Here is a 24,385-nt window from a genome sequence, read left to right on the forward strand (position 1 = left end):
TGCACATGATACTCAACTTGCGGGTGAGCCGTGTAATTTATGCATTGCCATAATTATGCCCTGTTTTGTTCTCTATTCCTTTTCTAATAATTCCTAGTATTTCATTAGCTTTTTGATCTGCTGCCTAGCAACAAGTTGATGTTATCATGGAGCTGCGCAGTCTTATTCCTCAGTGCTAATAGCCTGCTCAAACCTTCTCATTTTGTATGACAACACAGGACTGCTTTTTCCACTTGCAGCACTTTGTTTTTACCTAGAATGAGTATCATCTCACATTTTACTGCATAATTACTAAATCTCTCATTCCTACCCCTCTCCTCCCCCATTAGCCCTCCTCCTTGCTACCCTGAATACCTTCTATCACCAGAAAAAAAAGATTTTTCCCAACTGTCTGTCTCCTGGTTTTGGTCAGTTATTCATCCATGCCCAGTCAATTACTGACTTAATCAGGTTTGCTGACTTACAAAAAACTGCAAGAAATCTATAAAGCCAGACTTCACATTACAGCAAATGTATTTTATTAAAATTTCTATTAATTAGTCTGGTAGAGAGAACACATTAACCTGCTTCTAGTTCTCAATGTCCCCTGAGAAACTGGGTTTTAGCATCATAGTCACACCTTCCAGTACTACAAAACTGAAAAATTCCACACTACTATTACAAATCCAGCTATTTTATTTTAAAATTTCCTCAGAGCTCTTAACGAATGAGAGTTAGTCCCAGTAATTTCTTTGTGTACAACCTGACCATTTTTGCTACAGCCTCATGATTCCTTCAACTCCAGTCTCTTTCCATACGTCTCAAAACCAGGACTACAGCTTGAGAATCTAGACAGTTTCTTCTAGCTTTCTTGAGTTTTCTTTTATATCCTAGTCATTGGTTGTCCTACAGGCTAGCCAGCACATTATCAACCCTTAGTGTGCTGGAAGAAAGTCTAGGTACTAATGTTGCCTTTTGGAATTCTCTTAGCTGCCAGTCTTTAACAAAAACTTTCTCATTTTTACATTCTTCCGCATACTAAACTTTGGCTCAGCAGTGGTGAATCTGTGTACCTCCCCTCCTTACTCCTTTATTGCTCCTGCAGAATGGTAATACAGCAGAGAGTGAAACCTCACTCCATCATTAGATATAAGGATTCAAGGAACAAGAGGAGTTCCTGGAATAGTCATAGCTAAGTACTGACTGACCAAAAAAATAGTTAGGACAACTCTTGACTGTATTTTGGACAAAGAATATTCCTCCAGTATCACTCCAATATTATTTTGCCACAAGGAATTTGAGCGGACTACATTTTAGTCAAAAGCCCCATTAACAACCCTAACTTTATCTTTAAACAAATTGAGTGTTGTCTGACTTAGTTCCACCAGGCAAAGAAAAATCTAACCAAGAAACTGTAAATACACAACACCTGCATAAATCAAGTCACTTGTTTCAGAAGCCTTGGCAGGCTGAGCTTCCATCAACAAGGTTATGTATTGTAGCTTATATTCCTTTGTATTTGCAGTGTGCTTTAAAATCCTTTGAGCTACAACAGGCAATCCTAAAACTGTATATAATCTCAGTTTTTTGAGAGAAGTAGGTGCCACACAATTTCTTTGCTCCATATTATTTATAAACTAGGATTAATTCTGAAATCTGAAGAACTATAAATTTTACCACAGAGTATAGGCATTTGACTTCTTATTTTTATCTATACTTTTCCAGCTGCAGGGAAACACTAACCCCCCCATCACGGACTGAGGCAAATATATAGCAAACTAAGTGGCTGTCACATGAGCAGTAAAAATGTATGCAAGTAATTCTAAGGCTGGAGTAATTTACATGAACCCTAATCAATAGTTTTCACCCTGCTAGCAGACATGAGAAGGTTAAATACAGTCATTAAAAAGAGGCTTGACAAAGTATTAATAACATGTTCCAAAAGAATTTCCACTCATACTAATGAAACCTAAAATAATTGGTTACAAATCTGAAAGGGGAAACAAGTCTATATTACCAATAGACTGGATGCTATGATTTCTTCAACACAAAGAGAAGAAGAGTAGGTGGCATTCATAAGCCTGCTCTGGGCTTATATGTTCATTTTTAAAGTAACACAAAACAGAGGTATTCCAAAATCCCTTGGGTTCCTTTGCACTTGAGGTGTTTTTCCTGGTCACCACTCAACTCCTTCCTAGCCAGGTTTGATATTCAACCGGGACTCCTACACTTACATTCTTTGAACATTACAGAGACTACATCATTAGGAAACTAAATACCTCTGCCAGCCATAGAGGATGTAAAAATCAATAAATCAATTTCATAAACCAAACCTTTTTTTATATTGCTCCCTGTAGTAAGCAGAAAAAAAAGGCTGTTGTTAGGTAGGAATACTTTAAAAGCCATACAGCAGTGCCCAAAACTGTACACAATATTCAAGGTGAGGCTGTACCAGTGCAGAGCAGAGCAGGACAATCCCCTCTCTCGACTGGCTGGCGATGCTTTGCCTGATGTCCCCAGGACACGGTTGGCCCTCCTGGCTGCCAGGGCACTGCTGACTCAGATTCAACTTGCCGTCGAGCAGCTGCTTTCCAGCCCCAGTCTGTATGAACATCCAGGGTTGCCCCATCCCAGATGCAGAATCTGGCACTGTCCCTTGTAGGACGTCACATGGTTGGCGATTGCCCAGTTCTCTAATTTGTCGAGGTCTCTCTGCAGGGCCTCCCTGCCTCTGAGGGAGTCAACAGCTCCTCCCAGTTTTGTGTCATCTGCAAACTTGTTCAGTATCCCTTTCAGTCCTGTGTCTAAGTCATTTATGAAGCTGTTGAAGAGCACAGGGCCCAAGATGGAGCCCTGTGGAACCCCACTAGTGACAGGTCACCAGTCTGATATCACCCCATTCACTGCTACGCTCTGTGCTCGACGCCTGAGCCAACTGCTCACCTACCACATGATGTGTTTATCCAGCTGTGTGCTGAACATTTTGTTCAGAAGGATCCTCTGAGAGACAGTATCAAAACCTTTACTGAAATTCAAAAAGATTACATCAACTGGCTTCCCTTGATCAGCTAGGTGGGTTACCTTGTCATAGAAGGAAATGAGGTTTGATAAGCAGGACTTTCCTCTCACGAAGCCATGCTGGCTGTGACCAATAACTGTGTTGTCTTTCAAGTGTTTTTCAATACCTCCCAGAATAATCTCCTCCATAACTTTACCAGGCACTGAAGTGAGACTGACAGGCCTGTAGTCTCCAGGCTCCTCCTTCTTGACCTTGCAAATCGGGACAATGTTCACCAGCTTCCAGTCAGCTGGGACCTCTCTGGATTCCCAAGACTGCTCAAAAATCATCAACAGAGGTTATCCAATGGCATCAGCCAGCTCTTCATCCCAGGATTCTGGGATGAATCCCATCAGGCCCCACAGATGGAGCAGCAAGCTCAGGGTCAAGTAGGAGTTGATCATTCTTGCAGTCATGGTCCTCCAGCTCAGAGCACTGAGACCCCCTTGGTCTATCATCCGTGTTGAAGACGGAGGCAAAGAAAGCATTAAACACCTCGGCTTTATCTCACTCTTTATCTTATCCCTGTTTGTGAGGTGACCGTCCTCATCTTGGAACCAGCCAATGATATTTCTGCCTATTGCCATTAATGTATTTGAAAAAACTTGTCCCCCACATTTCTGGTCAGCTTCAACTCCAGCTGAGCTTTGGTCACATGAATTTTCTCCCTACAGGGGCAAGCAGCATCTCTGAATTCTTCCCATGTCACTTGACCTTGCTTCCACTGGAGAATGTTAATAAAGAAAAGCTGTGGCTGTTTGGCACCTACACTAAGAACTAGTTAGCTGGTCATCACAAGCAGGAAGGAAATGGTAAAGTCTCAAGTGGTATATTTTTAAGTGCTTTAAGATGGCTTCTTCAACTTTCAATTAACATTAAGACCTGTGCTTGTTTTTAATTAAGTTTTATTTGACTTGCACAAGGTTAAGAGGGAACTGATGCTCTCTAAGTTTTGTCCTGTCACAATCCCTTCTCTACCCTTCTCTGCAGAGAATTCTGGAAAACCTCAGCTATAAAGCAGAGCATAAAATCTAATATTACTGTATTGTAGCACTGTCTTAGCCTGTGGGAATTTTCATAAAATAGTAATAAGCAAACAGAGCAGCCTGCAGTGATCTTTCTGTAGATCTTGTAAGACATACTTCCTTCATTTCCAAAATTATTGCAACAGGACATGATTTTTTTAGCAATTTAAATAGGCACTTAAGGTGACTTCTACAGTGCCAATCCCTTTCCTCCCCCCCATTATTTTGCTAGCAGCTGAAAATCCAGTCAGTTAGTTCTTCTTTTGGGATAGATGTTTCAGCTTGAAAGAAAGAATTACAGAAATCAGGATAAGATTTTCTACGTTGCTAGCAGTGTTAGAAGAGAAAACACAGCATTTTCTACAAAGCAAATTCAGAACCTGTCATAACCCTTGATGTTTAACTTTAATCAGAGAAGTAATAATATATAATTTTTAAAGAAATGAAAATTAATTAATAGGGGAAAAAGAAACAGTTTTTTCTCAAGTAGATTGCCATTTCTTGGACAGGAATTAATGCAGTAGGAATTCTCAAATCTGAGGATTCATGAGCAGAATCAGAGCTTCCCATGAAAAACAGGAATATTTATCAGAAATACGTTGAAATATAAGTTTGGATTTGTTAGTATGCTTTTACTGGATTGTATTAGTAGAATACAAAGGAATAATATATATACAACGTATCCTGAAATCAATTTGGTACAGAATGTACAATATTGCAGACAGTACCTCCAGCTTTAGTCACATTTTTCTGCAAGGGATGATACCAGCACTAAAAACCCCAGACATGTCTTGGCCCTGTCTTTCAGTTAACCCTGTCATTAAACACAATATTTCCCCATGTATTCTATTCTGCATTTAGCTTTCTCATCCGATTGAGCTTCCTGCATTTCCCTTTAGAGACTGCAGAATAACCTCTTTAAATATCATTCATTACTAAAACATTCTTCTCCTCCATCACCTGAAAAAAAGTCTTTATCTTCTATCTTCTGTATTGCTAGTAGGGAATATCCATGCATAATCTATGTTTTTCTGGTAGAGATTCCTGATTTACTTTTTTGGTTACTACAATAACTAGTACAATTTGACACTTCATCAAAAGCAAGCAATTGAAACTCATCTTATGCATGTAGTCCAACAAGTGAGATCCCATAGAGAAAGAATAGTACAGACATGTTAAAGCACTTGCAGGACTATTGACCTAGTTTTTCATATCACAAGGAACTTCACAAAGTCTGATGTGCCACTCAAACAATTCTCTTTGCTTAGATGGTAAGAGATTGAAATTTCCTGAATACATATCTGCATCTTTTGAAAAACTTCCATTATCAGAAATCACTATATCCAGCAATATACCTATCCTAAGCAGGTAAAGTTGTTATGTTAGACACTATGTTAACATAGTAAGTTTATCAGGACATTTTGCTCTTTTTATTAGTACTTAAAAGAGTTGGGAATACTGAAAATCAAGTTGACCCTACCCAGGGAAATAGCAATGGATAATTTTACTCTAAGCACATCTTATTTATAGGCAGCCTTGCATATACACTTTAGTATAGAGACAAGTAATCACATACACTTATAAGAACTGGTTATATATTGATATAATAGACTGGCTATAACAGACCAGTCAATCAGAAAAGCTCATTTTAAACACGAAACTACACATAAGGCCTGTCATCAAGTGTTAAAAGTCTCCTACCTAATTTGAATAAATTAAAACCAAAAGACAAGTAAATCATCTCAGGGTTTGCAAGGAAAAAAACCCACTAAAACTATAAATATGATCATGATGTGTACATGATACCAAACACAGTGAGAGCTGTGAATGAACATTCATTCTTATTGCCTAGAATTATGAAAGTGCATTTCCAGCAGAGATTCTGCATACAAAATAAAGACAGTTATAAGATTTCCTTAAATTAGGCAATCTCAAACTATATACTTAAGAGTGAACCAAACAAAGAAGTGCTACTCAAGAGGATTATTCAGACTTCAGTAACAGATGGATTGAAGTAAAATGGTATCAGAGTTAACCTTTTGCATCTTTGCCATCTATCTTGACTTTGTCATCCTAGACACTGACTGCTCACAAGTACTGCATCATCATGCTAAAAAAAAATGTTGAACAGCCACTCTGGGGATGGGAGTGGCTCTTGAAAAATTATGTAAGGAAACATGCATCTCATGATGTCAACATAGGCAAGCATCACATTGCATTATTCTTTCATTATATCACTAGCATTTTACAGTTAGTTCTACACTGCCAAGTTTTTAATCTCACTTTGTGAGAAGTCAAGCCACACAATTAATTAGTTCCCCAATAAAAATAACATAAGTTCTTCATTATTGGTTCACTTTGAGCTCATACTGAACTTTCAAGCACAGCAATTTACCAACAGTACCCTGATGTGCTAACTATAAAGTTAAAATAAAGCATCAATGTAGAACCACACAGAAAAAGGTTTCTCTTATCTATGCCTCATGCTGCAAGCTTGACCTTCTTTAGTTCTCTACTGGGCATGTTAAGTGCCTGTTTGGGATGCTGTTATAGGGAGTCAAAGATGCAGATTTATATACCTTTCAAGCAGAAGAGGGATCAGAGCACAGACCTCCCACATTCTGAGCATTGCCAGCTCTGCAACCACATCTTTCTTTAATGAAGAATCTAGGCATCTAACTTACTACCTTCTTTTTGTGCATATATTAAACCAGTTCATTTTAAGAAGGTCACTACTTGGCTCAAGCTCATAAGCAGTCAACTTGCTCTTGAACTGTATTGGCCTTTTGGGGAGGGATAGCAGGTTGGTAAGTATTCTCAATGTTCAAAAGCATGCCCAGATCTAACTGGTTGCTAGAGAAGCAGAAAATCTTTTGTTCATCAGAACTAACATTTCACATTCGGAATGACTCTTGAATGTGTCCTGTACACCCCCATCCTGCAATCTTACAAAGGAAAATGTCAAGGACAGGTGCCTCAATTATTTGCTTCCACTAACTTTGACATTTAAGCTCATTTTTTGATTACAAGTAGAATCAATTATTTCTAGTACAGAGGGGTGAATTGCATCAACAAAGAAACTGCTGAAAAGGAAAGAAAGCATGATAGCAATCACAGTAAAGCTACCTCCAAAACTTGTTGTATTTGGTTATGAGAAGTGTTATGTTGTACTTGACTGCAGAGAGCTTATTTTCTTTTAAAACCACAATCCAGCTACACAAAATAGGAGCCAAGCAACAGCTCAAACACATCCTTCTCAAATATTGTAGAAGGGAAACACATTTTCTTGAGCGTTGTTTTTCCCCAGAAGTTTCTTAGAAAAGCTGAGGTCTAACACACATTTGAAATAACCTAATAATGATGCTTTCAAAACACAAGCTAAATAATCACACTCTTGGTTTATTGCAAACCAATTTGGATCCTTAATAAGTGGTCAGTGAATTCAACCAGGGCCCTCAACAGTAGCTTCTGCTGATACATGACTGAATTGTGCATATAGTGTATTTATTGTATAAAGAAACCCTATTTAACTCACTGGGATGCCTTTTTTAAAAAATTAAGAAAAATAAAATTATATTTTTGCCACAAATAATGGAAATCATTAAGTGCATAGGTACTAAAATTGAATGGAGAAGTTCAGTGTTAAGTTCAAAAGCCATCTGTTCTCTTCAGATAGAGAAATCTTTCAGATTGTCTCCAAACTTGGAAAAGAGAAGTCTAGATTGCACTGCAGAAGAGCAATTAGCAAAAAACATATAATGTACAGGCATCTCCACACTACTTTGTTTTCTCCACTAGTATAAATGTGCTCAGCTGTAAAGCTGTCAACTTGCACTTGATCCAACGCTGATCAAAAATCCAGACAAGCATAAATACATAGTACTGAGTCATGAAGTAATGATTTACAGAATTCTTTTTCCCAATAAACACATTGTGTTTATTGTGGATTCTTCCATTTCACTAGTGACTTTACATACTTAAAGATTGTCTTATTAATATTTTTATGTAATAACCATAGCATCAGCAACAAAAATCAATGCCTAGAAAAAGTGACTCACCAGCTTGTTGGCGTTGCTCTTCTCCACTTTGGAATGGGCTGAATTCATAAGTAGATACTTTGCTTTTCAACAACAAAGTCAGAACATTGTCCACCTTCTCTACAGAAGAAAACTTCAATGTCTACTTAAAAGAAAAAAAAAATTAGTGCATTTGTTGCATATGTATTTTCAACTTTATCCTCCAAGTGCTGGTGAATTAAATTACTCAAAACAGTACTCACTCTTAGTAAGAGCAGCATAGTTTTTGAAAACTATACAAGGGATATTCTAATATAGAAGAATCATGACAACATGATTCAACTGCAGAAAAACATTTATAATAACATAAGAAGTTCAGCCATCACTTAAAAACGTCTGGATGAGGTACAAGGATTTATGTTGTACTACAGTAGTAATTCAGAATGAGTTTATAGTAACTTTGTTACCCAAAACCTTTACATTAAGATTGTGGACTTGTCTAGGTAGGAAACAGCTTCGGTTCCATCAGCCAAGGCTTAACATTGCTGACAGAATAAGAAACTGATATCAACCAGATAGATTAGTTTACTAATAAACACATAGTCTTTAAACAAGGGAAATTCTCACTCACTGCCATGAGATCTTTTTTGGATTATCTCCTCCTGGACAGAAGGCCAAGATCTATTCCTAATGACTTTCAAGGTAGCCATAATTAAGTATTTCTTTGCTTGGCATGACAAGAAAAGCACAACTACAGTGATCTGAACAGTAAGGACATTTTACACATAGTACTACAGTGCTAGTCCAGTCTGTGCTGCACCAGGCACCAAAAGTTGCTCAGCCACAGCAGACAGACACGTGAGGGGAGTTGGTTTACTCTGCTCAGATGTGAGCAGCCCTGCATTAAAGTTTGCCTTCCCACAGTTGAACTGTTTCTGGTCAAGACAATTTGGGGATCACTAAAAGGGAACATCTGCAGACATGCTTAGCATATGAACTTAAAAAGAAACTCTGTGACTGACACGCTGAGGAGAAAAAGGACAGAGGTGTCTACTGAAGAAACATGAAGTTTAATTCCCAAGGCTGTTAAAAGGGAATGAGAAAGTAAGTATGATGTGACCAGAAAATGTTGAATGCACAGGTAGGATATAATTTTCATCTGATTCCTACTCAGAATTAGAAGTCTGTGCAGGTAGAAAGCTAACAATATGATTGTTTATTTTTCCCATAATTAACCGCGGCCCTTTCAATATTATGATACATAAAAACCATCATATTTCTTTTCATAATTCACTCCCTTTCTGTACTATATGTACAGAATGTACTGTCATATTACATTCTCTGTATTTTTTTATTCAATAATGATGAATGCATAAATTAATCTTTAATAACCAAAGCAATAAACATTTAAAAAAGTCTCTGCCTAGGAAAAAAAAATCTTTAAAACTCGTTCTAGAATAAAAATTCAACCTGAGTACCAGAAAGCATGTGCAAAACCTCCCAAATATCTATAAACCCCCCAAACTATTAACATGAATAACAACATTATATTTACAAATTATTAAGAAGAATGAGGAAGTTAAGAAACCATACTATTCTCTCTTGTTCCAAGTAGGTCTTCTTAGATATGGTATCTTCATTGGTACTACCTTCATAAAATTCAATCTAGAGTAGGACAAAACCAAGTAACAACACAGGAACTACCTCAGATGAGTGTATATGAAGATATTGTGTCATAAAGAAAGAGGCTCAAAATCACTGGTATTCACTGAAGCAATTATATAGCAAAAATTCCAATATATAGAGAATAAGAATTTAGGTGGGCTTCTAGACAAACTAAACCCAAAGCAATATTTTTACATCTCCATTTAAAATGGCAGGGACATCCCTTACACATTTTGCTACCTATCTAACTTTCTCTGATAAAAAAAAAAAATGAACAAAACAATTAAAAAAACACCCCAAGAACATCTGTATCCAGAGGAGCATTTTCAGACAGAGTCCATTTCAGACTTGTCTTGTATATCAAAGCCAAATAAATATCCCATAGTCTCTTTTCAGCAAGCACTGAGTAATCTTGCCTAGACAGTTCTTCTGCTTTTTAATATGAGCTGAGGCAAGAACCTTTCCTTATTCCTTTTATTCAGTCAGAAATCTAGGGGAGGAGTACCTTAAGAATGCATAGCTCTTACTTCACTCTCAGACAACCAAATTTACATGGAATAAAACAATGTTGCACAACCTGAGATGGAACAAGTTCTTGAACTGAGAAGTGCACACAACTTCAGGAACTTGCAGTAAAATTTTTAAGGCCGCACACAGTTGCATAGTTTACCACATCAGGCTAGCTTGGCTTTTACAAGCTGTTGAGACAGATATTAGGCTGTGTGATCTCCCAAACTAAACAGATTAAATTAGAGCTAAATTTCTCATACCTTAACAGGCCTTCCAGCCTATCCATTTCTATGATTTCCAAGTTAAGCACCATACACTTCTTATAGTTACCAGTGCAATTTTCTTCAAGTTTTCCACCTCAATTTTTTTTTTTCTCTTACTCCAGGGATCTAAAATCTGAAGACTCAAGCACTGATTTAACAAGCTACATTGCTAACTAAACCATAACAAGTAGCTCTTTTCTGCTACTCTACAACAAAGACATAAAATGAAAATCTAGATTAATTATTAAAAAAACCCCAACCAAACAAAAACCAAAAAAACCCCTCCACAACAAACTAATAAATCCATGTTAATGTCTTTTATATCACATACAGGAGAGCCCATTTCAGTACTTGTGTGAAGCTAATAGTAGAAACAACAGTGAAACAGAACTATGAATAGGACCACTGTGCACTACACAGCTCCATACCAACATAAAGGTCACCTCCCCAGGAAGGAATTCAGTTTAGAGCCTTTTACTTTACTGCCCATTCCTGCTCCAGATATCTCACAGACTCAAACTATGCTGCACTTACATATTTTAATATACCCTACATGGCTCTCTATAGGACTGTCAAATCTTCCCCAGAAATCTCACCAAAACTACAAACCTAAAGTTCATGTTGAAAGTTCACCAAAGCCAACAGAAGTAGAATGGTATTTAAAATTAAGCCCTGCAAGGGAACACTGACCCAGTCAGGAGTTTGAGGAAGCCCATATTTTATCTGAATAAAGACCTACAATGTGACAGAAAAGAAGTAAAAGCACTACTTCCCCCAGTGTCTTTGCAGCCACTCAGAATTAAGCTAGTGAGTTTGTAAGCAATGCTTCCCATGGTCTCTGCAGCACAGTCAGCTGTTCTCTGCTTCACTCTTGGAGGTCTGGAAGCTTGGTCCTTCTGCAAACACCACTACTTGCTCCAGAGCTCGTCACCAACAACTTAACTCAGTAGTACCTCCCCAGGTGTAGGCACCATCTCCCTTCCCTCACTCCTTTTCAGAGCAACGGGACACAGCTGTGAACCGAGAAGCCCCAAGTGCTGACCATCACACTTGGACTTCCAAAAACATCCTTGAAAAAGGAGACCAGAACATGTTTTGCTACTTTTGTGAATAAGTCTATCTACTTTCTTTAGTAACTGCTCATCAAGCCCTGAAAATCTGTGCCACTGAAATGCAGCATACACAGCCACTAAATTAATGTATTCCACACTGGCTTTAGCAGTACTAACAAGGTTACATTTACATAAAGATGAACTTCTCCAGTAGTTCTTACATATCAGACACTACTTTATATGCACTTCCATATCTAGATTACTTCTGCCAAAGAGAATGGGCTAGGTTTAAAAATCACTCAGGCATTTCTGACAATTTTAGGCAGTGATAGAATATGGAGAGCTTTCATACCTAGAGGAAAAGAAAGAAACCTTTTAAAATAACAGCTGCTGACGTGGCTGAGAAGATTGAAATATTAAATACAGTTTCAAAGGAAGTATCGCCACATAAGTCATATAGCTTTTTACAAGTTTAAAGGCTGCAGTTTATTTTCATTCTTCTTTTCCAATATGCACCGTAACTGGAATCCTGTTTGATGACTATGATAAAAACATCATCTATGATACCAAGTATCTCATAATCATAGGAGTATTATTCAACCAAAGTTTGTCACAAAGACTTCCTTAATCTCTCCAGATATTCTAAGTCACTCAAACTAACACGAACGTAACAATTTCAGTAATAAGGATATTACCTTGTTTCATTTTTTTTTTTAAACCTAATAAATTTGTACCAGTAAACTCCAACACTAAATAACTGAACCAATAACTCCATTTGGTTGAAAATCAGATAGAAAAAACAATGCAGCATGTAAATCCAGCATGCTGAAATAAGAAGCTGATGAGAAGTAAAAAATGAAATATGAAGTTTAATTATGAGTTTTAAGAACCTTAAAATCAATGTGTACATTGGGTTACTGTGAGAACATAAACTCCCTAAGAGTTTCTTTAATGTAGAATTATATAAAAAGGAGAGAACCAAAAATCACGGCCCTTAGCCAACCTGCACCCTCCTATATTCTTATAGCAAGGTCATTTAGCATTATGATTCAGTTATTATGATCCCAACTCTTCTTACTTTACTATAAAATTTCAGGTTTTTTCTTTTGAAACTTATGCAAAGAAACTTATTTAATTTGCTTTATGTATTTCATTACATTTTAAATATTTATTTGGTTGCTTAAAATGGCTTGCTGATACTGGTAAATGTGTTTTAAATTCAGACAAATTGGGAACACAGAAAATTACAATCTGTCAGAGGTAGCAAAGAATTTTATCCAAAGCCATAATTTCTAAAATCTTAGATAATGTTTAATCTAAACTTTAGCTAATGTCAATCTTTAATTGTTCTGCAAAACCAGACTCATAAATGCAGCGGTACCACACTTTGTTAGTCTCCCACCAAGATATAAGAACTGACCTGACCATTGGTAAAATGAATGGATAGCTGTAAGTCTATTTGTTGGGTTTTGTCTATCTGTTTGGCTTTATTGGGGGACAAAGTGGAACATCTCAAAGGAGCTGAAAAGGTTGGCAAGACAATGCAGAATACAATGAAAGCATTTTACCAAAGCACTGTGTCTTTGGTATGCAGTACTGTAGCAATTTGCTTTCATCACAGAATTTTAAAAAGGAGATACTTTTCAGATTGCAAGCACTTGTGAAAATCTTGAACTTTCCTTTGAACCACAGAGTGATATTGCTTTGATCAATAATTGCTGTAAGCCTTTCTATTTTATATCAGTTTTGTTTTCCATTGTGTTTGATTGTTACTTTGCATAGATAAACGCCTGTTGCCCCAGGATATTTTTGCAAATAAGCTGATAGTCTCAAAGGTTTTAATTATCCTGGTTAAATAAAAGTTACTATTACTCCTGCTACTTGATGGGAATTCTAATTAGTATCAAGTCTGTTTTGTTTTTCCTTTTGTGAACATATTTTAAAGATTAAGTTAAATTATGTTCTGTAAATTGCATCTTTATGATGCATCTTATTGACATTAAATCAGGTTAACATGAAAGCTTATTTAAAAAGTTTGTAGAAATATTTTAGCTGCCTAGCTAGTTAGTGTACCTCACTCTGTGGCTCAGCAGGTACCATTAAATATGACAAATTTTCCAACACATAGTACACTTACAGAAGAATTACCATTAGTATACCTTGCCACAGACTAGCCCTGATATCGCGTGGACTGTAGAACTTACCCAATTATAAAAATTTTCTTGGCATTAATTTTCAGTTACCAAAACAATAAAAATGACAGCAGATAAACAGTGTCACCTCATTTAAACTCATGCTTATTATCCAGATGAGTAAAGGTGAGGAAATTGTTAAACATAACCAATGGTCATAATACTACAGCTGTATTACCTGGTGTGCACTACTGCTCTGCACAGAATTATTTTTGCATTTGAATATGATTTGAATTGCATGTGTTTTACTAAATATTAGTCATGCTGGTTAAATGAAGGGTCAAACTCCTGAATAACACAAATAGCTTTCCAGTGGAAATAGCATGTGTGCTTTAGATATCTAGGTTACCATGTTAATGACAATTTTTTTATATCATTATGACACACTTCTTATGCATAAAAGTTTAAATGAAAATGTGTTAGAAGCTTACTTTGATATAGTGCAAAATACAAGCTAAAGAATGACAGATACTATAAAGAATTTAAGAACCCATTTGTACTTTGAGTTGCACTATTTTTCTTGTGCAACAGCCTGTTTTCTTAGAACAGAAGTAACTTGTACTTGGAAGGAACCTAACCCCATCCTTAATAGAACACTAATAATGCAATACATCATTTTTATTAATCCCTTTGTTATGAGTGTAATGCCTTAGGTGGTGCACAAGGTAGATTTGTCACAGGAAAATGAGACTGTCTGCACTGGAAACGCAGACTATTATTTTTGTTCTGGCTTTGCAATTACAATATAGACATTATGACAAGTCTGCTTGGGCTACCCACCATTCAACAAATGATACTTGAGATTCCATCCTTTCTCAATATATGCCTTCTTTTCTTGCTATTTCTTACGTGCCACTGGCAAGGAACAGGCTGCAGAGCACTGCAGTCTGCTGTGCTGATTTGAAACCCAGCTCAAAACCTGATTTTTTTCTAAATACATGCAAAGAATCTGCATGGCAACCGGCAAGCAAATCACGTGAATGATAATAGAGCAGCTGTAAATGGACTCTATATGAATAGCAATCTACTGCCTCCCATACAAGCTATGCCAGAAAAAACCCATTTGCTGGTGAATGAATAATAACCCTTCTAATACAATATGGTTTAAGATTACTTGCTTCTACCGGTTTTAGAACATGTGAAAAATAACACTTTAAATGGAGAGGGACTTCACTAATATTTGTTCTTATTTTCATCCTTCGTAATGCAGCACGTTGTACACTGGGCATATACATAGCACAAAGGATGTTTATATCACTCTCTAAACAAAAACAAGAAAAGAGGAAATTTGTTTTCTCTTGCCTGACATGCTTACAACTAGACATCTCGGAGACAGGCCTCTTAATCCTGAGCCATTACTAATTACTGTGTAATCAAAAGATTGCATATTATCTCAGTTCGTGTAAGCTTACATTCTATTTTTCTTTAATTAAAAACTGAGAAGTCTACTTACCTGACAAGTGAAAGCTATTGGGTCAGCCACCTTCTTTAAAATGGGCTCAATCTCCTCTAGTGCAGTGTAGTACTCAATGTGTGCTGTGGTCTTAATGACTCCCCCACAGTAGACATTTACATATACAGGGCCAGCAGGAAAATCTTAAAAAACAAAAATCAGAACAGTAGCTGAAGATATTTTACAGTCCCAGACCAGAGATCTCAGGGAATGAGTAAAATAATAGGAAGATATAAAAGAAAAAGCAGAGTTGATGAACTGGATTTGCATTTAACAGGTGATTCAGTGTAGTCCATTTTTTATTCAGGTCTTTCAGTCTAACAAAAGAAAATACATATTTGTAAATATGTATAAAGCAAAGCTGTTCTACTGCTTCACATTAGAAAGGAGATGAAACCAGAATGCTTAAAATTTCCAACTTCCCTTCGTACTCTGATGACCTATAATCAGCTCCCTTACGCCTACATATTAAGGAAAAGTTCATTTATCACAAATAGTGTAATTGCTATTCATTTTTTGAAACATTTTTCTTAATTGCAGTCAAGGTTCTCAAGATAGCATTTGAGCTAGGCTAAAGAAATCGCAGTATAATTAATTAATTCCATTCCAGTTGTTTACCTCGTAAAAGCAAAAGGAAAGAGGTATTCAGAGTCTGTTACTTAAGTATGACTTGCTTTGTGCAGGCAGCACAAGCCTACTTTATGAGCACATTTCCCAATTCATTAGTATTCATTGTGCTAGACGTTCTGCTGGACCATACTAGCACAGTTTTCTTAAAATACTAACTCTGCCTGCAAAACAGTGATGAAAGGGACAACCCTGAAAATGGAGAAGAGTAATAGGGCCAGAGTAACTAATCTAATAGAACATCATGTTAAATCACTTAAATGGAAACTGACCAAATGCTTTAAAAAAAACCCAAACAAACCAAACCAAAAACAACAAAAGAACATTTTTGTGAACATCAGATCAGCTGGACCAGAAAAGGATAATTCCAAATTTCCAACTCTTCCAGACTTTTAAAGGACATTAATTTAATAATGAATTTATCATTAAGGACAAATGATATAAAAATTAAACTTGGGCTACAGCTCTCTGCAATTTTTTTTCATATTTCATTTACTGTTCATATTTTATTATTCATCCACTAGAGAAACCTTCTTGTGATCAACAATGTTCTCACAAAGCAATTTTGGAAGAATCTTTTAAGATCTGTGAATGAGGATTTCAGCTTTTGTTCTCTGAAATCCAGTTACAGATGAAACCTACCTGTTGGTTATTTACTTCTCAGGTTGCTAAAAACAAACTATCTGCACCATCACAGCGATAAAGACCTTTCAGGTCATGTGTGACCATCATCCCAGGACAGTGCTCAGGATGAAAATCACAGAATCATTTAGGTTGGAAAAGATCTTTAAGATCATTGAGCCCAATCTTTGACCGAACCACCACCTTGTCAACTAGACTTGTCACGTCCAGTCATTCCCTGAACATTTTCAGGGATGGTGACTCCACCACCTCCCTGGCCAGTCCATTCCAATGTCTAATCACACTTTCTGTGAAGAAATTCCTCCTAATGTCCAACCTAAACCTCCCCTGGTGCAGCTTGAGGCTAGGTCTTCTTGTCCTGTCAGTGGCTACCTAGGAGAAGAGGCCGACCCTCAGCTGGATACCAACCTCCTTTCAGGTATTTGTAGAGAGCAATAAGGTCTCCCCTGAGCCTCCTTTTCTCCAGGCTTAACAACCCCAGATCTCTCAGCTTCTCATGTGATTTACTCTCTAGACCCTTCACCAGTTCTGTTCCCTTCTCTGGACTCACTCCAGCATCTCAATGTCTTTCTTGCAGTGAGGGGCCCAGAACTGGACACAGGACTCGAGGTGTGGCCTCACCAGTATTGAGTCACAGAAGTCATCAGGTCATAGAACTACCCAAACCTAGCCCCAAGAAGCCACCGTGGAAAATTGTAGCTTATATGTATGTATTTCCTCCTATCTAATGTTCTGTTGCAATCATTTTAGAATAAAATATTATGTAAGTTCCTTTGGGAATTCACAGTATGCAGTGCAGTAGCAAACTATACTCTAAAGCCATAGGCAAAAATTTTTTTAATTCTTAACTCACATCAAAACGGTGGAGACAGGTTTGGCCATTAAATCTGCACAGATCTAAGAGAAATTGTTGTTAAATAAGTGAAACTGTTAACAACTAGTTATGGATGGTGCAGTGGAAAAAAATCATTAGAAACCTGCAAAGCTGAGAGATACAGAGAAATGGCATGAATATGAACAAAGAAAAGAAATTATTTCCTGCATCAGTAAGAATTATGGAGAGGAGTATAACCAAATTTACTGCATTAAATATAAAATGAAACATTTCAGTAATGGAGTAATAAGAAAAGAATATTAGCTTTGCATTTTATGGCAGTAATTTTGAAGAATATTAATCTGTAACTAATCAATGACATTTTAAGACTGCCACCTGCCATTTAACAACAGAAAACCAACCTAAGAGAACCTAGCTTCCCATAAATCACAAGGCCTTGCTTCTCTGCATTATTAATAAAAGCTCTGTATGCAAAACTCATGTACAGGAAACACCTACAAAATAGCAGGAAGTGAAACTACTTATCAGAAGAAGTGAAAGGAGTTGAAAATTTTCAGTTTACTTAAAGGTAAAGAATACTTTTCTTACCTAGGGCTTTTACGTACTTGACCTTCTTATTCCAAGAGGCTGTCTGTGTTCTAATTCGTCGATTATCTGATATGAATTCAATTTCTAGAGTTTCATCATCTATTTCATCTTTCAACAGAATGAATATTTCACCAGGGTTCTATAAAATTAAAATGTGTTCCCATTAGTCCTTCAGAAAATTATACTGAAAATTTAAAATTATATTGAAAGTGTATTGAAAGAACTTTCCTTTACCAACACCTTCATGTAAAAAAATCATACTACCAAAACATGATGCTATCTCTAAATAATAGATAATAATTAACTAAAAAATACCTTTAGTATTTTACTGACATAAATGACACAATTAATGTAGGGTTTTAAATTCAGCTTACCTAACAATATCTTGAAACAGTATTTTAAATGCATATGTAGGTGAATTGTTACATTTTCTAAGGCCACTCTATAGTCTAGGAAAATGATATCTATAGTCTAGGAAAATGATATCCATCCTAATAAGAACCTTAGAGTCACTTAAACTCTTACAGTGAGCTGACAGGAAGATAGAGGCAGCAGACGATGTGAGACAAGACCCCTCTACTACCTCCTGAACCAGAGGGAAAGTTACTCCCTTAGAACTGTACTGATCTCAACAATGAAATAATGTAAGTCATCGTTAAAAAACAGATAGCAAGCAAAATGAGTGACATTCCATGTACACTGCAACCTCCATATCTGACCATGGCCACCCATTTATATAAAGGAATGCAGTGCTGGATTTTGTACTTCCTCTGTTTACACTGTCACATATTTCTTACAGCAACTGATTAAAAACACATATGAACATTTATGTCCATTGAATATGCATGCAGATACATATATATAAATATTTCTGATTTAATTTAAAGTCACACTAGGTACATGCTCACACAAGCACTTGTGTAATTCATGGTATGGGCACATATGCACATACCCATACACCCATCATGGATTCTCGCCAAGAGATACTGCATATCTCTCAAGAAGTACCTGACTACAAACTCCCTCTAAACTATAAGGCCCTCATGACAGTAATACTTCTACTCAAGCTGCCAAATAAATCTAGTAGAGCTAAAATACCTCAGAGGCTATCTCCAAACTATTTTATTTGCAAATCTTTTGACTGCAGTGCGGATGTGACACAAAGGCAAAATAAATCCCACTGTAGTCTCAATGCACTCTCTTTTTGGCCCCTTTACAATTTTGAAAACAAATAGCAGATATAGTGTGAATGAGATTGCAGAAGGAAGAGGAGACGAATGTTGACCGTTATCCCAAAAATTTTAGCATCTAAAAATCTTACCTCACATGATACTCTTCTTGGAAGCACCAATATCGACTGCTCCTTAGTTTTCAAACTTTTAGAAAGTACCTCATTTTTAGAACTGAAGTCTGTTGTTTCTGATGCTGCCCTGACATTTGACAAATTAATATCAGAGCTAGTCTGGTGATCTGAAATAAATAATGTGGAATGAGAACATTGTTAATAATCCAAAATCAACAAAACAGCAGTGATGTGTTTTCCAATTAATTACTCATATGGCATTTGAAGTCACATTAAGGGCACTGCATGAAAGCCTGGGAAAATTCCTTTAATATAAGTGTGATGAGGTGTCCCCCTTTGACAAAGAGCTTGCCTCTGAAGTTCTGATCCTGCAGCCTTAATTTATATGAACAGGCTCTGCTCATACGTTTGTCTTACTAAAACCAAAAGGGACACAGCCTTTAGATCAAAATCATTGTGACCAAGCAGGTCACAGAGATCAGCCAGTTTTGTAGTCTCAGAAAAACAGATTCTCATACACTAGGATAAAATGGGACTTTTACCACTCTTCCTTTCCCCATATGAAAACAAACACATGCTATATGTTTACAACATCTACCCACCTATCTGCAGGAAGGGTTAACAAGAGGGCAGTAATACCTGTGACCAGGTAAGTATGAGAGTAGGCACAGATTTCCTCCAGAGTCTTTGCCTGCATTAATGGACAAAATGATGGATGGAAGGCATACATTTTTTTAATTGGATAATCTGGGTTTGGAAATGCTATACCAGTCATACAAGTAGCTTGCAAGCAGGTTCTTTACTGTTTTGCTGTACCAGAAAAGGCTAAAGAGCCATTGTGAATCCTTCACCTTATCACAGAATTTTAATGATGAAATAGAACTGACGACTGCATCTGCAGAGCTCTGACTAAGCCTGTGTTTTAGCAAAGGTATTCTTCACACCTGCTACTTCTCAGCTGTGTCATTACTACTCCTTTCCAGACACTCTATTACCCTGTATGAAACACTCTCGCCACCCATCTCAAAGGACTGCAGTAGCTCTTCATCATGCAAGATTACTCAGTATACTGCAGTCACCTAGTTAGATTATTGATATCATTGCATGCAACTCAGAGTTAAAACCTTGACTGGCTGATGAGAAAATATCCTGAGAGACATCCACAGTATCTTGTATTACTGTAAATTATGAAACACTCACAGTCAATTACATTCAAGGATATGAAGAAATTTTCAGGCACATCTTTTCCTCTTAAATGGATGTAGAATATTACAATTAATTAGTGATGGGCAGAATACAGAACAGCAGTAATTTGGCTTTGCTCAAACAGTATCACAGCCATTTTGAGTTTTTTTGCAAAAGTGCCCAAGTGACTGAGGTACACAAACCACGCAGTGCTCCTAAGTGGCACAGAAACCTTTCTAGCCAGTGTAAATATTGGAAATTTACGGTTACTTTTCTCACTTGATTGCCCTTATTTTCCCCATATGCACCAGTTCATCTGATACAGAACATTCTCTTTCCTTACCAATCCTGCCTTGCTTGGATTTTAATAAACCACTACTATAGTAAATGTACCTGCTGAGTGAATTATTCCAGGGCATGCTATGTCTGATGTAGACATTTTTTTCCAGAAATGTGCTTTGATTGTTAGAGAGATCTCAGAAAAAAGGGGAAAAATAATAATAGAAAAGAAAAGAGAGTAATTTTTCCATGTTTCCTCAAGGAAGCTAAAGTTTCTTTGAACATCTAAGGTAGGTGGGTTTGGTGATAACCACTAGCTAGTAAAATCTGCCCAGCCTACTCCTGCTTACACTCTCATGCCTTTAAGGCAAAAAAATTCCGAATTTAAGCTGTGAATTCAGTGTAGATTGGTAAAATTACACTGATCCTATGTGTAGACATACTTTACGGAAGTAGTATTAATTCCATTTGCTTTGATTTATTTTAAAAGTTAAATAGGCTACACTGAACAAAGGCTATTTTGATTCCAAATGAGAGCCCACACACAGTTCAATGCAGTTTAATAATCCAGCTCAAAATATAAGTACATTAATTTCTCTGATTATCACTGTGAAGATGAGACTTTATTTAGCACCGCCCTTCAGAAAAAGGAAGTCCTGAACCCTCGCTGAGGAAAACAGGTAGGATATTTTACAGTAGCCTTACAGGGTCTACTAGAAAGATGGAGAGGGACCTTTTACAAGGATATATAGGGATAGGACAGGGGGGAGTGGCTTCAGACTCAAAGAGGGTGGGTTTAGATTAGATACTAGAAGAAATGCCTTACAGTGAGAGTTCTGAGACACTTGAATAGGTTGCCCAGAGAAGCTGTGGATGCCTCATCCCTGGGAGTGTTCGAGGCCAGGTTGGATGGGGCTCTGAGCAACCTGGTCTAGTGGAAGCAGTCCCTGCCTATGGCCAGGGATTTGAAACTAGATGGTCCTTTCCAACACAAACCACCCTATGATTCTATAATACTGTATACCCAGAGCACATACTTTGGGAATATTACGTGTTCACATTTTAAGTCACTCATAAACCTTACACTTAAGCACATAGAATTCACTTCAGAAGATAACTCATATGAGATGCACGCTGCTTCTGAAATTTTTTTTGGCCACTTTAGGCAAAGGAGTCTCACAGAGACAAGAAACCTTTCATTATTAGATTGACAAAATGAAAGGAATGAATAACAAATCTGGTAGGCACTGGATTCTCAGATGTCAGCCGTCTGTCAGTGATCGTTCTTTAAGGATCATACAGATGCATTCTAATCTATGTGAAGTTCATGACACCTTTATTTGTACAGTCTGCACTCTACTTATCAAAGATGATAAAGTAGTCACTTTTACCTTTTAATGCCAATAATTCATCTACTGAGAACATTAATGCTAGCGCTAATAAGTTGGTTTAAATTAGGATAACATTTTCCTCCCCTATTAATTGCATTTTAATATTTTTATTATGCCTTGTGATACCTAAATACAGTATCAGAACTTCAACTCAGTTGGTATTGGGATAGCACAGCTATATCAATAATAGACAAATGAAAAATTTGGCTTTTACATCAAAGACTTGGATATTTAAGAGAATTAGGGATTCCCCTGCTGGCTCTGAAAGTGGTTAGTAATTTATTAGCTAAAAACCATCAAGCAAGACCTCTTTCACTAAATGTCAGGTCCACCTGACAAACAATGAATTATGTACAACAGTCCAAGAACCACAGTGGTCTATATTATCACTACTGTATATTTAATAACCTAACTTCAGAGCCACCATCTCCGGCACTCAAATTCCTACCAGCAGGTGCATGCTATCTGTCCTAAAATGTGGAACATAAGCAACCATATGAAATGTCATCTATCAATGCTGAACAAGGAATACACCAGAGATTATGCAAGGCTTGGCTTGTTAGCATTAAGTGAAACAATGTAGCTCATAAAGGTATTAATACTACATTAATAAAATTGTAGTAACACAAACAGAGCACTTTAGACAACATTTGTTTCATGTGGGCAGAAGATGGTATCAGTCTTTTGAACACTTAAATTCTGGACACTTTCACTATGAATCCTCTTTACATTCTTGTTTTGAACCTGAAAGCAATGGCTAGGGAGCTCCATCAATTGCGGAGGCTTTAATAAAAATGGTCATTTAACAAGAATTTACAACTGAGGGTGAAGATTAGCTTAAAAGAAACAAAAAAGGAACATCATTATCATGCTGGAATATCTAAGAGAGAGGATTTATTAAAGGGTATTTGTTGCTTGGTGAATGTGTTCTTTTAATGTTTTATATAATGGTGACCCATCTGTGAGGTTTTTAAAATGTAGCAGTAATTATTAAAATAATGGATGAATAAAACCAGACCCTTTCTTGTAGGATCAAAGTATAAGAAATTATTAACTATATCTAATGATGCTTAGACAACATTAAGAGTTAGAAGCTAAAAAGAAAGGAAAAATCTATGATAATCTTCCCTTGAGTAATCAGGGCAGTACTACTGGGAATTATTATCTATTATAGAGGGTAATGCTTCATTTCCATCAGGTTACTTTTGTTGGCTTACTTTGACAAATATCTACTGCTTATGGTCACACTGAAAGGACTGATCTTAAATTTAAGTTAATTTTAAATAGTAATATATTACACATGTTTACTGTAACAGCTATTCACTTAATTTGGGACAGTGCTGATGTTTTAAATTTCACTTCAATATTCTCTCCTAATTCACATAACTTCAATACATCAACTTGGTATCTTTTACACAAAACCCTTTGGAACACATTATTGCTTTCAATTTAACATTTTAAACTAAATTCATTACATGACTTTGAAATTGCATTCCTTTACATAAACTGAGAAATTTTAATAAAGCCTCTCTAGTCTCCTGTGTATTCAACAAGTAATGCTTCACCATGCCTTCTAAGCAACTTTCCTGCCAAGTCCAATCTTCCCCTTCCCCTCCAAATTCTAACACTTCGAATACACTCTTTAGCTATCCTTACTGCAGCCTACATGAGAATTGTAAGTATTCTCTGTCTTTGTTTACTTGGTACTTGCTACATGTTTTCAGTCAACAATGTATGTGACAGATTTAGGGCATTAAAAATAGCAGAAAACAAACTTATGAAAGATTTATGTGTTTTCTAAGGCTACCCATGGAATGAATCTCTCGGTCAAAATTAAGCTGGTTTTACAAAAGCAAAATGCCTGATAGCTTCACAAATTTCAGTTCTTCCTCAAGACTTGCTAAAGCAATGCTAGCTGGAGAACTGAAACTGTGTTAAAGAAGAGGTCCCCAATTAGCCCTAGATCACACATCATACAAGAGGATGAGAAACATGAGCAAATTAGGTTAGGCAGATGACAAGAAACGGAAGGGTAAATTAGCGCATGTGGCCAACTTGCCACATGAAAGAGAAGATAGGGTGTTCCAGTGTCAAAGATTAAAATAAAGAGCATTACAGTAGATCATTTAAGTCCAGGAGTCATCCCATCTTATATGGTAGGCCCACTCTCCAGCACAACATCAGGTAAAAGCAGAGGCAGTCCCACTGGGTTCTGTGAGGTAAACTGAAAAGGTTCTCATGCATAAGTGACCTCCTTGCAATTCAAAAGCCTGAAGTCAAACACGTGTCAATGCCTTGAGGAAATATAGATTAAAGTAGAGC

The 24,385-nt window shown here is 36.8% G+C and overlaps 1 protein-coding gene across 1 annotated transcript in view; it reads right to left on the minus strand.

Annotated features, from left to right (window-relative positions):
* The window catches only part of BANK1 (B cell scaffold protein with ankyrin repeats 1), a gene marked incomplete at its 3' end in the record, with an annotated part of 115,155 nt that overhangs the window by 76,689 nt on the left and 14,081 nt on the right, over positions 1–24,385 (minus strand). Inside the window, 4 exon segments of the mRNA XM_039385578.1 lie at positions 8,121–8,241; positions 15,214–15,356; positions 17,906–18,044; positions 19,227–19,375. Of these exon segments, the coding sequence (XP_039241512.1) occupies positions 8,121–8,241; positions 15,214–15,356; positions 17,906–18,044; positions 19,227–19,375 (552 nt within the window).

The sequence above is a fragment of the Pipra filicauda genome, unplaced genomic scaffold (genome assembly GCF_003945595.2).
Source record: "Pipra filicauda isolate LSUMZ 115617 unplaced genomic scaffold, ASM394559v2 scaffold117_size3949168_pilon, whole genome shotgun sequence".
Taxonomy (NCBI): domain Eukaryota; kingdom Metazoa; phylum Chordata; class Aves; order Passeriformes; family Pipridae; genus Pipra; species Pipra filicauda.